The sequence below is a fragment of the Labrus bergylta genome, chromosome 13 (assembly GCF_963930695.1).
Source record: "Labrus bergylta chromosome 13, fLabBer1.1, whole genome shotgun sequence".
Lineage (NCBI taxonomy): Eukaryota > Metazoa > Chordata > Actinopteri > Labriformes > Labridae > Labrus > Labrus bergylta.
Genome location: NC_089207.1, coordinates 16,881,883 through 16,894,423, shown reverse-complemented (window position 1 = coordinate 16,894,423; position 12,541 = coordinate 16,881,883). Strand labels below are relative to the sequence as shown.

The window sequence follows — 12,541 nt, the reverse complement described above, 5'->3', positions numbered from 1 at the left end:
AACCATCTCTGTGAGGAAATACATACTGGACATACAACATGCTTAACATGGGTGAATTATTTTAAGGTCATAATATATTAATTAATGAATTAAATACTTGATTTTTAATTAAAAAAATCAAACAAGCTAATCAAAAACAACCAAAAAAAGTTACAGTGTCCAAAAAGAATTAGGGTAGAAGTCAAACTTATATATCCCTATCCCCGTAAGAAGTACCCCAGTTAATTTTTTACTGAAAATAAATAAAACAACAATCTCAGTGTATTTTAGATATAATATGATTTTTGCTCTGATTTGATTTGCATAAACTCCTTCCTGCATCTCCCTCTATCCCATTTCTCAAGCCCAGTGCAGTTTCGGCAGATGGCTGTTCAGCACGAGTCTGGCTTTGTTTTTTCTTGCAGCTGTAACTTTGCTAAATGTTGCTTAGTGCTCATGAAAGATTAACGCTGTGTCGTTGTAATATAGCAATGAGTAGGCCTACTTTTACCTGCTTTTGATAAAGTGTCTTGAGATGACATTTGTTATGAATTGGGGCCAAACAAAGATTGATTGCTTGACTGATTGATAAACCTGAAACAACTCTCATGTACCAACAAGCAAAATAAAACAACTTCTTTTTTTTAAGCACAGGTGCCTGTCAGCTTCACCTTCCAGACATCATTTTGCAGTCAAACATATTTTTAAAGAGTTTTTTTTTTTTTTTATCTGAATAGTGGCAGAAAATTCAGATTATTTGACCTACCGTGTAGTGCTTGCTGAAGTGTTCCTGCTGTTGCACAGCTTCTGTTATTTCAAGCAGCTCTGCTTTTTAACAAAGAAAAGAGAAAACTGGTAAATCATATCCTCTATCACTTGTTTATTCCAAAGATAAAAGTAGCCTATGGGGTGCGTCAGTAGTTACTGGTAAATGGACATGAGCTTGTATCGCACTTTTCTAGACTTCTGACTATTTAAAGAGCTTTTTACAACATAGGTCACATCCACCCATTCACACACTGATGGCAGAGGTTGCTATGTAAAGTGGCCATCAGCAGGAGCAACTTTGGGTTAAGTGTCTTGCCCAAGGACACATCGGACATGTGGCTGCAGCAGCTGGGGATCGAACCCCCGACCGTCCATTGATCCACAGCTGCAGTGGTGTTATATAAATCAGAGACAAAAAGCAGTGTTTTATAGAAATATATTTTTATTTAATGATGAATGCAATTAGAACCCACCTGCTGTCTAAGGCTAAATACAAACAATTAAAGGCACTCTTACATATCCAAATTTGATAAATAAATCTAAACGAAACCTTATACAGAGTTATACAATATTGTGACGGATCAGTTCATGCTACTGCTGTATATGATGCTGATAGGGGGTTACACCTTAAACTGAAGGACTGAGCTGCTCTTTCAAAGCACAGTGATGTTGGGAAATGTATTTTCTCAAAACATATATGGTTGAGTGAAACCAAAATTTATTCGGCTTTGTTTTCTTTTTTCTTTTTTTTTAGCAAGATTAAAAAAAAATATATATATATATATATATATATATATATATACAGGAAAAGAAACATTTAAAAATTTGATTACAAAATGAAAGCCAAACAAATTTAAAAAAGATATAAAAAAAAGTGAATAAAGCATGAAACATGGTGAAACGCACCTTACATTTAGGTGAAACGCTCAAGGCCGTACTGCAAAATTAACTTAAAAGGATAGAAAAATAGTAACAAATATTTACATTTTTTTATGCGAAATAGTCGAGGCTAACCGAGGGAAATTTTGTACAAAGTTGTTTTCTAAAAGATTGATGTTTAGCAAATATGAGCTGCACTGAAAAATGCACATGCATATCAAAACGGGTTCTGTGGGGTCTTTGAGTCTAAAGTTTCTCTTCTGTGTTCTCACATGAACGTAGATGTGATCTCTGAAGACAGTGAAGATCTGCTGGATCTTGACAAAGACGTTCTCTCCAAGACGCCCATCTTCCTCAATATCTGCGTTAGCCTACTCCTGAACTTCTCCCCCACAAACGCATACAGCACTGGATTAACACAGCTGTGCAGGAGGCCCAGAATCTGCGTGGCAAACATGACCCGATCCACCACCATCCTCGCTGGGCAATTGTATGGCACAATCTTAGACCTGAAGAACGTGTCCGCCATCACTGCAAGGTGGTATGGAGTCCAACAAAGCAGGAAGGCAAAGACCACAAAGACAATCACTCTCATGGCTTTTTGGCGCTGAAACCCCCCACGGATACGAAGGAGGCGCTTGATGGTTACTCCATAACAGGGCAGCATGATGGCCAGTGGGATGAGAAAACCCAAAGTGTGGCGGAGAAGCCGGGTGGCCAGCCTCCAATCACTAGCACTGCCAGGGGTGTAATGTTCTTCACACATTAACTGACTGGAGTTGTGAGATTTGTAAGATGAATGTAGAAGCCCAGGCAGAGAGAGAATTGCCCCAGTGCCCCAGACAGCAGCACAAACTACCCAGCTGACCATCCGTCGGTTAGCCCTGCGTGCCTCCATAGCTCGCACAATCACCATGTAGCGGTCCATGCTAATGCAGGTCAGGAACAGAATGCTAGAGTAGAAGCTCAGCTCTTGGAGGATGGTGACAATTTTGCACATGGCATCTCCAAACACCCAACCCTGTGTAACAGATGTGGCCCAAAACGGCAGGGTTAAAGCCAAGAGGATGTCAGCGACTGCCAGGTGGAGGAGGTAGAGGTCAGAGGGAGGCAGCGCCTGCCTACTGAGGCCGATCACAAGCCCCACAACCAGATTACCAGGAATGGCCAAAACAAAGATGAGGACATAAAACCCACTGACAAACACCATCAAAGCATCGGGGATGATGAAGTGTTTGCATGGCTGCGTGTCAAGGTCAATGTAGAACTCTGATTCGTTGTAGGTGAAGTTGAGTGCATAATAAGCAGAGCCAAAGTCTATGTAAAAAGAAGATGTGTTTGGATCTGAGGACAGCAAGTGAAACAGAACTTTAGTCATTAAGGTATACAAATAAAAAAAACATAGGAACATAGACCTACTGAAAATAGTGAATGTGCTTCTTAACAAATCAGACAGACTAAATGCAGCAGGTTATCACAAAGATCAGAGAGCATTCAAGTCTGTAAATTACCGGCAACATTAGAGTTAGGCAACATTAGAGTTAAACTAGGGGAAGTGTTGATAACATTTTCAGGAATAAATCTCTAATCACATCAGTTTTAATCTTTGCAAAGAGACAGGAACTAAATAAATGTCTTTACATTTGCGCGTTATATGTTAGTTTTAAATATCAGGACCAACACATTCACAACTGTCTTATTTTCTATAAACACATGTATCAATTAACTATGAATAAAAACAAATAATTCAAAAAAAGAAAAGAAAATGCTCACCAGTCATTGTGATGTTTTCTTTGTGGGTGGCAATCGGTCTGTCACAAGGAGGTAAGGAACAAAACGTTGTGTCTCTCTTCACCCCTCCCCTCATAATAACCAACTGCCTACTTTTTCCTTTTTGCTTCATGCGCACGTATTTTTGATTTGCTCATCAATAATAGAAGGATGGTTGTTTTTCTCACCTAGCAAAGTAAACATAGGTTATCACATCTTTAAAATATAGTTAAAATGTGTAGAAAATCAAGAGTTATATATTTCTGTAGATGGATTTAACCTAAGGGACATTATTTATAAATTAAAATATAAATCTCTATTTCAGTGATACTCTGCTTGTATGAGGCTGCAATCATGTTGTAAGAGAGGTATTTTATTTGTATTCAAAATCTGCTTATTATTATTGCAGGGGGTAGTACGTGTACTGACGTCTCAAATGAATTTGGTGTCTTCCCTTTTGGCTCATACGTACAAGTTTATAATAAGAACGTTTAATCCATTTTTTTAATTCATTTTTTGGGGCTTTTGGTGCCTTTATTTGAGAGATAGGACAGTGGATAGAGCTGGAAATCAGGGAGAGAGAGCGGGAAAGGAGCCACAGGTCAGATTCTGTTTAATTCTTAACTGTAATATTTTTAACTTCAAGCTGGCAACTTGTTTCAATGTTTGTTTTTTTCTGTTTTTAGTCACAGCGAGGTTTTCTATCACCCTCAACACTTCTCTATAAACAAAATCAGGCCATATGATCTGAGTCATCGTGGTCATGAGATGTGCTGTCACATTGCATTCAAAATCGAAAGAGAAACTATTAATGACTATTGTTTACAGATACAAAAATAAACTCTGGATCAAACATCTAAATATTCCTGAAGTGCAGCTTCTTAGAATCTGACGAGTTTCACTGTTGTTATGAAGTTTATGAGTCCCTGGTTTGTACAGGACCGTAAAGAAAGACTAAGTAACTGTATAGGAGTTAAATAAATCAGGCGGATGGTATTTCAATAACTTGATAAGGGCCAAAGCTTGTCACACAGGCTCTTCCGATTGACCGTCGCAGCTGAGGAAGTTCCCAGCTCATGACATGCCTGTGTTGACACATGAGCGACTAACATCACATTTCCTGCCACACTTCTCATGTGTTTCAACTTCCTAATGTCACAAGTACTGTTGTTTGTTTGATCTTTTTAAATCAGAAGAGGAAAACAAAGTCCCCAATACACAACCCCATTTCATAAAAGTAGGAACTTTGTGTAAAATGTAAACACAAACAGAATGTGATGAATTGCAAAACATTGAAACTCTATATTTATATGAAAACAGCACATAGACAATATATCAAATGTTGGAAAAAAGTATGCCCAGTTTGGGTAGATGGATGTTCAACAGTGGCAATTCTAGAGTATGTTGGGGCCCTCAGCAAACATTTATGGGGGGGGGGGGGCTCTTTTTTTCTCGCCTATAGACGGATAATTCCTCTTAATTTCCCTTTGTTGACTTTCATTGATGAACCAAAGTTCATCAAAAGTTGGGACAAGTGATGTCCATGACAGAACTGTGTCTGTTTTTTAAAAGCAGTGCTGTCTGAAGATCAAGGTCATCCAATACTGTTTTTCTCCTTCGTTTCTTAGTTTTCTTCAGGTTCTTTTAATTATTTTATTACTTTAATCACCAAAAATTACTTTGGATAAGACTCTTTTTTTAAATAACTAATCTTGTTACTAACCTGAGGTTAGTTAAATTATCCATTCTGATTTGCTCTTCCAGGTGTTTTCTTTTGGGATTAACACTTCCAGGCTTTTGTCACTGTGCCAACCTTTTTGCAACATGTATCTGGCATAAAAAAAACCCCAATTCAGCTTCATAACATCTACATCTATGTTGTCTTTGTGCTATTTTCAATCACATATGGGGGTTTAGTAGTGCAGAAAATCAACACATTTTGTTTTTAAACTTACATTCCCTACACCATCCTGACTTTTTAGGAAATGGGGTTGTTATCTAATGAACTCATCTTAAATGAATTGCCTCTCTTCTGCTCATTAGTTAGGAAAAAGTTAACTGTAAGAAAGCGTAAATGCATCATGAGTGTAAAAGGATCACATGAGAACCAGAGGACACAGTTCAGGTGCTTGGTGCAACAAAGGATATGAAGAAACAGGTCTTGTATGCCATGTGTTGCTTAAAACTGGAGAATTAGATGTAAAGGTGTTTGGACCTCAAATTGTGATAGAGGAAGTGAAATCGAGAGAATATGGTTTCTCAACTTGTGCTTCAAAGTAATGACTGTACCACAACCCAGTGCTCACATATCAAAGCAAATGTTTTGTAACATATTCTAAAAAAACTGCAGTAATTTGTTTCTGTGAGCACTAGATGGTGCTGTTGAGTAAAAGCAGATTGGATATTGATGGAAGATTTGCTGTTAGTGATAGTATCACTATTATATACTGACAGATTTAACTCATTAAAGTGTTTATTAGAGGAGGTCTCCTGTTATTCTACTTACAATGAACCTCTACAGGCCTTTATGATTGAACTGTTCATACTTGTGGCCAGAAAATGTTTGAACAGCAACATAAAAAAGAAAGAAAAAGCTGATAGGGGAAAAAGACGACTACTAATGAACCTTTAAAAGTAGACCTATTTTGTGTAGTCAATGTATTTTAGTTTCAACTGCAATTTACCCAAATGTAAATACATGTTTTTGAATTATTAGTAGGTTGTGGTTTATTGTCAAATACACTGCAGAAACCAATTGTTGGCAGTATAATTTCTGTAAAATTTATTCGGTGAACCGTTTTGCCAGTTTTTACGTGGTCCCACCTTGGTTATGGTACAATTGATAGCAATGACTAAGAAAACCATGTCCTAAGAAAACAAACAAAAGTCTCATATAATTCTATTATTAAAATAGTCAAAACTTACACCTTTCCCGTCACAGAGTCACTTCAGATACAGTTTGGTTTAAAGAGAAATGTCACTCCTGCATTCAGTCACAAAACTAATTTTCACCAACTTAAGGCCTTTCCACTAGAAAGTAGAAATCGATTTCCTGATTTAAATGACAGGCAACATTGCCAACATAAGTTAAGAGAAGAAAGTGCATCAAGTGTTCAAGTAGGGTGTATAGTTTGAAAGAATATAACAGGGCAGGGTAGGGGGAGGTGGCACTGGCACAGAGCTGGCAGAAGTTCTAGGGAGATTCAGAGGACAGGGGTGCAGAAGGCAGACCACAACTCAAGCATCGAGGCTCAGCTATGTAAGAAGTCCTGATAGTGCATCAAGTGGTAGGTCACAATCACATTGTGCTGCTTACTGAGTGCACTACGCATGAAAAACCCAACAGAGTTGATAAGCCTGTAAAAAAAATAATAATAATGATGCAAGTCTCTAATGACGTAGTCTCCAATTCAATTCATTATTCTGAAAGCCAGCATAGGCTGTGACGAGGAGGGGGCACAAATGTTTTTTTTTTTTTTTTTTTAAATGGGGATGGGAGACATGGAACCGTCCATCATTTTCCCACATGATCCCCCATAAACCCACTTTCATCTTTTGGCACGTCGTGGGTCCCTGCCGTTGGTAATGGTAACCGAAGACTTTGCTGCAGTTGGAGGTCCTGCAGCTGTAACTGGAGATGCTCCATTTCCAGGTGAGCGACCATTGGGTCGCCCAATGCCCCCATACCCAGCCTCACGTGGTACACCAGGCGGTGGGTTGTTGTTGTTATTGTTGGCAAACGGGGGCATGGCACCATTTCCTGAGGATGGAGAGAAAAAAAAAAAAAAAGTCCACACAGAAAGTTATATTGAGACATTATTATTATTTTTTTTTTTTAAAAGGCTTTTGTCACATAAATCCTTGAGACACACCGCTGAAGAGAATTCACAGGCGTTAATAATACAGCTAATGACAGCAGGATTTAAGTCGTTTCAGTATTTGGTCATGGTGTTAAATTAGTGACACGTGTGCTTTTGTTTGACTGAGACAAGTCAAAATGTCTTCAGTGAAAGATGCCTTTTGTGCCTCTAATTCTCATAACATGGTAAAAAGAAAGAACGAGACAAATGTTGTACAACGTTAAAAAGCAATTTAAAAAGAGGCCCTTCTCACGTCATTGAATCTAATTTGTGTTGCATTAAGAAATACTTGAATGTTGGCAGCCTTATTGTGCTGTCACAGGCAGTGCGCACCATTGCACGGTGCAAACTTTCATTTCCTGTTGCGTTCAAGTGTGTTTCAGTAGAGAAGGGTTCATTTGCATCAAAAAGAAAATATACTGACCTGGTGGGGCAGGTGTACCTGAATTCTGATTGGGCGGAGAGTTTCCCCTCTGATTCCCATCTGGTTTACCCTGTAAGTGGAAGTCATTGTCATCTTAGAAACACCAACATTGTTGTTCGACGTGAATGTGGAATTACAAAGTAGCAAGTAAGATTTAATTCATAATCCAGTATCGGCCATCAAAAAAGGAGGTTTAATACAGGAACTTTAAGTTGGCCTTTTTAACTAAATATATTCTCGTCCAAGTAAGAATGGTCACATTTTTTCATCCATACAGGTTGAGCTCCAAATGTAAGCAGCCATATGAGGGAGGGTATCTTTATTTAGCTGCTAACTGGGGCTTATGGCATTCATTTTATTTCAATTTTACCACTCTTCCAGATTGTTTTGGTTAAAGCATCATTACCATGCAAATGTTTTAACACTTTGTATATCCCAGTCTATCCAATACAGAGTTTAGTTTTAAACTGACATATATCATGCCCTGCTGTTGCACATGAGGGATGTGACTGGTTGCAGACTCATGGCCACTCAAGGCGCTATTGCAAACAAGTCCTAATTTTCCTTAAGACAAATAGGTTATGTTTGAATACTCACAGGCTTGTTTTGCTGGTTTGATTGGGTTAGAAGGTCTGGGTTTGGTTCACTGAAATTGGGAACTTCTGAATACACCATGCAGAACCTACAGGGGGAAAAAAAACATTGTTTGATTGATGAAACTTTGAAACACTCATGGTCTGATCAAATGGCATAAATGTTCATTTTGCTCTTTTGTTTTGAGATATTTGATTCACGTATTTTCAAAAAGGAAACTTTTTTCACTACATTTGACATTAAAGCCAAAATTAGACAAGTGTGTTTTTGTGGGATAAAAGCTGTGTGTTGTCTGAAGAGATATCATACAAATGTGACTGAGAAAGTAATGCTCTTAAATAATAAAATTGTGTTCATGTAAGAAAAAAACAGTTCTACCCTGTTATATTTGAGCATGTTTACTGTGTTGAAAGTAACAGGTAAACTATCTCGATCTTAAAAGTCTGCATATCAAGGGACCACAACTGAAGTACACACACAGATCTGAGACAAGTTACTCACTCTCCAATCTTCTGCAGATCTCCTCCTCTTCCAGTGTATAGCGTCAAGCAGCCTTTCCATATTGATGCATAGCTAATACAGAAAATCACAAAGTTGATTTAAGAAAACAAAAGATTATTTCTCAAATATATTTAAGGGTCAAGAGTCTAATGTACTTAAGTCAAATGTCAAAAGCAGTTATATATTTGAAAAGATCTGAAGTTATGTTTAACAATCATTAGACCCAGAAACAAATGACTCCTCTTACTTCTGCTCTTGCAGCTGGGAAATCAGCTGATTGTTTGTTTGTTTGTTTGTTTGTTTTGTCAAAGATCAATACACATCTTGTCCATTGTATTATGGAGAACATGGTTTTGGTGCAGATGCTGTCAGACCGAATTATTGTACCCAGTAGAAACGACCAGAGGATGTTCTCTATGCAATTAACTTGTTCATAATACATTTCATATTTTAAGCATGGAACACAGTGTTTTGGAATTGTTTATATCCAAATTTGGTTCAACAAAAAGTTTGCTTTAAAAAAAGAAGAAGAATAGAATTACTTTATTGATCCCAAACTGGGAAATCGTGGAAATGTAAAAAGAGTAATTGTAAATTGTGAGAGAAAAGTATCACGTCTTGTCTTGGGAGTTTTTCACAGCACAAGTCGTACCCCCTGGTCAGCTTGATGATGTCGCCTGGCTGGATCAGGCTGCCGAGTTCATCCCAGACAGAGATGGCGATGCTCCCGCTCTTGTCTGCCACTTTACACGAGCGAACCTCATGACCGTCTTTCGTCTTGGTGACTCGCCCTGAAAACAAGAAAGCACGAATTAACATCCACAACACAAATGTACAGGGGTTTACACCCCCCCCCCCCCCCAAAAAAAAGTGAATTGATGTCCCAATATGTCACAACAAACAGCCCATCTCTGGCCCCCTTTAAGAACAAACCAGACACGAGTTGATGGCATGTGAAGAGATGCTACTTACCTATTTCCAAAACGATGAAGACGATATTCAAATTTTTCGAGCCAGGCTTCACGTCCTTAATCAAAAACACGGACTCGTTTGTGGTTGCTGCCATTGTTAGTCGATGCTCGACCAACTTTTGTCAATTAAAAAAACCCCAGTAACAAGAAGAAGAAGAAGAAGACGAGCTCACTGTAGTTACTGTGTAGCTACAAGGTTAGCTTTTTTGTGTGGCTAAGCTACCTCATTTAGCCTGCTGGCCGAGTGGGCACTAAACGCTGCTCCAGACTCTTTGAGGTATGCTCTGTGGGGTGGTCGACTACTTTTGCGTTACGAAAAGTGAAAACTGGACCCTTGAAAAACGACAAAACAAACTAGCAATGTGACCACACTGGTTCGCAGTGAACACCGCAGCACTAAAGCAGCTAGTTGGTTAGCTGCCCTCTTTCACACTTCAGGATGCGTCTTTTCCCCACGATTTTCGCCATAGTGACAGATTGAATCTTCACAATAATCCAATTCACACGATGAACGCACTTAAAGCAAAAAAAAAAAAAGAAGCTTGTTGGCCACATAAAATAGTATCAGTAAGTTGCGACTCAAACCTCGGATGTATTTATGACCGCTCCCCCTGGTTATTAGTGATTATTATCTCTTCCGCTAACTATTAAAGAGACTGATTTCACGTCTCTCCCCACCCTGACAACGTATTTGTTGTCTCCCCTGGCAACGCAGACGACTTCAGTTTACGTTAATATTTTCAGCTCGAGCGCATTTCTGTAGTGATTAGCTGTTAGCATGGCGGCTAGCGCGGCAGTCTGCTTTGTTGCGAGACTTGTGTGTCTAAAGCTGTGGTCCCCTTTCAACGACACAGTTTATCTAAAAGGGTTTATGTTCGGTGCCCTGGTTATTTATGCCTACACAACACACACACAAAAGGCTTTGTATAAAATCTGTACACGCTATTGACTTCACGCTTTCCCCTGCTTCAACAATGCCCCAAATGTGACGTCAGAGCGCAGTGCCGGTCTGTTTTAGCCAACGCGGTAAGTTCCATTATCTTCGTGGGAAAAGGGGATTTAAACGTAGACTTTTCCCTTGATGTGCGTCCTAACCCAAACATGCCGACTTAATATTATTAATATTATTTTTGTTTTAATTCATTTGTTGTTGAATTAAATGCAGTCTTGTTATTTCATGCAGAGAATGTGCTTAAAAGAGGAGGTCGTAGTTGGTTTCACCCTTTCCCTTCCAATAATGGTGCATTCGTGTGGTGGACGCGGACGCATCGGAAAAACGAGTTTCCGAGTTGTAAAAAAAAAATGCACACGAACGACTGCTCAAGTCGGAACAACAACTCGGAAACTCGGAAAAGAAATAGTTGCCCGACTTGCCGTCAGAATCGTCATCACAAAATACGTTTAGCTAATGTTAAGGTACTTTTTTTTATGAATTCACGTATCAACTTTTTGCTGAAATATAATTTGTATTAGAGACATTCACACATCTTCTTCGTAACATCCACGACGTTTGTTGTTGTTGTTGTTGTTGTTGTTGTTGTTACGACATTCAGACTTCCCGAACTGAAATCACGTCAACACTTATTGTAGAAGTTAAAAGAACGACTTTCCTCCAAGGAGCACCTGAATGCACCATAACAACCGGGAGGACCAGTGTGTTTTGCCGACTAAATCCAAGAAGAAGCAGAGATAATTTTTGCCATTGAAAGCTACACTGATCTTTAATTTAACGTAGCTTACATATTGCTACCAGAACAAACACTATTTTATCAATTTATCAATCACTATGTACGCATTTGCAGAGTATGGGGAGCAAGTTTTGGTTCTCTATTATTTAAGATTATAGGGGAAATATTTTATCTCGACGGACATTCATCTACCAAATAAAGCTCCCATAACCTAATCCCTTTAGAACACCACAAATAGCTGATTTTTTGCACTGTAAATGAAGGGGACTGTTTTGATACTCTGTTATAAAACCCGTAGATTCCCGTTTAGATTTTGGAGAAGGCATTTATCAATAGAAAAATCCCATATCAAATAATGCTTCCTGAGCGGAACAGATCCGTAGGGTAGCACTTTTCGATGGGTAGCACTTTTCGACAGAACACTTATAAAATGCAAAACGGTTACGTCACGAACAGGATTCGAACCTGTGCGGGGAAACCCCATTGGATTTCGAGTCCAACGCCTTAACCTCTCGGCCACCGTGACGACTTAAAGAAGAAACTGCACCGAATGAGCATTTAAATATATAAATAAGCTCGTCATTTCTACTGTGATGGCAGAAGACGTGAAAGCTTTCCGATTTGTTTTTTTTGACGCGCTTATTTTAACAGAGACTTGTCAAATGTCAGATAATGTTGTGGAAGAATGCACATGGTGTCATCTTCACTTTGGACACAAGAGGGAGACAAACACCATGGTAACTCCAGGGCTCACCTTCACCATCATTGAGGAGTTCAGAGAAAACCTCCATGTGTTAATAGCCTACATCAGTATTTGGGGCATTCTACCGAATGAGTTCAAAGTGCAGTCCCATTACAAAAAAATAGGTTTAACAAAACAAGTTGTTAAGTTTTCAGACATGGATATTTACTGAGATTATATTATGATCTATTTAAACCCAGGGCATTAAATGAGGTAGTGATAAGCTAAATAAATAAAAACATTATAATTTATAGGGTACTTTCTATTGAGAAGTAGCTGTCCCCAATTCTGACCCCTAAATTTAAATTTATGTAAATACCACTTAAAACATTTTTTTTAAGATTTGTTTCAACTGTGTAATTGAA

General features: G+C 38.6%; 2 protein-coding genes and 1 non-coding gene across 3 annotated transcripts; all 3 read right to left on the bottom strand.

Annotated features, from left to right (window-relative positions):
• Nucleotides 1–1,171: 1,171 nt before the first annotated feature.
• LOC109986046 (C-X-C chemokine receptor type 2-like) lies at nucleotides 1,172–6,012 on the bottom strand. Its single transcript, XM_020636564.3, has 2 exons — nucleotides 3,400–6,012; nucleotides 1,172–2,970 (listed from the first exon to the last, which is right to left on the bottom strand). The coding sequence occupies exons 1-2, from the start codon at nucleotides 3,527–3,529 to the stop codon at nucleotides 1,895–1,897; spliced, it is 1,206 nt and encodes a 401-aa protein (XP_020492220.3). The 5' UTR covers nucleotides 3,530–6,012; the 3' UTR covers nucleotides 1,172–1,894.
• A 271-nt stretch (nucleotides 6,013–6,283) lies between these two features.
• nabp1a (nucleic acid binding protein 1a) lies at nucleotides 6,284–10,738 on the bottom strand. Its single transcript, XM_020636546.3, has 6 exons — nucleotides 9,748–10,738; nucleotides 9,428–9,566; nucleotides 8,776–8,847; nucleotides 8,278–8,362; nucleotides 7,681–7,750; nucleotides 6,284–7,156 (listed from the first exon to the last, which is right to left on the bottom strand). The coding sequence occupies exons 1-6, from the start codon at nucleotides 9,839–9,841 to the stop codon at nucleotides 6,945–6,947; spliced, it is 672 nt and encodes a 223-aa protein (XP_020492202.1). The 5' UTR covers nucleotides 9,842–10,738; the 3' UTR covers nucleotides 6,284–6,944.
• Nucleotides 10,739–11,878: 1,140 nt separating this feature from the next.
• On the bottom strand, nucleotides 11,879–11,960 carry trnas-cga (transfer RNA serine (anticodon CGA)). Its single transcript has one exon. It is a non-coding gene; the product is annotated as a tRNA-Ser (tRNA).
• Nucleotides 11,961–12,541: the final 581 nt, after the last annotated feature.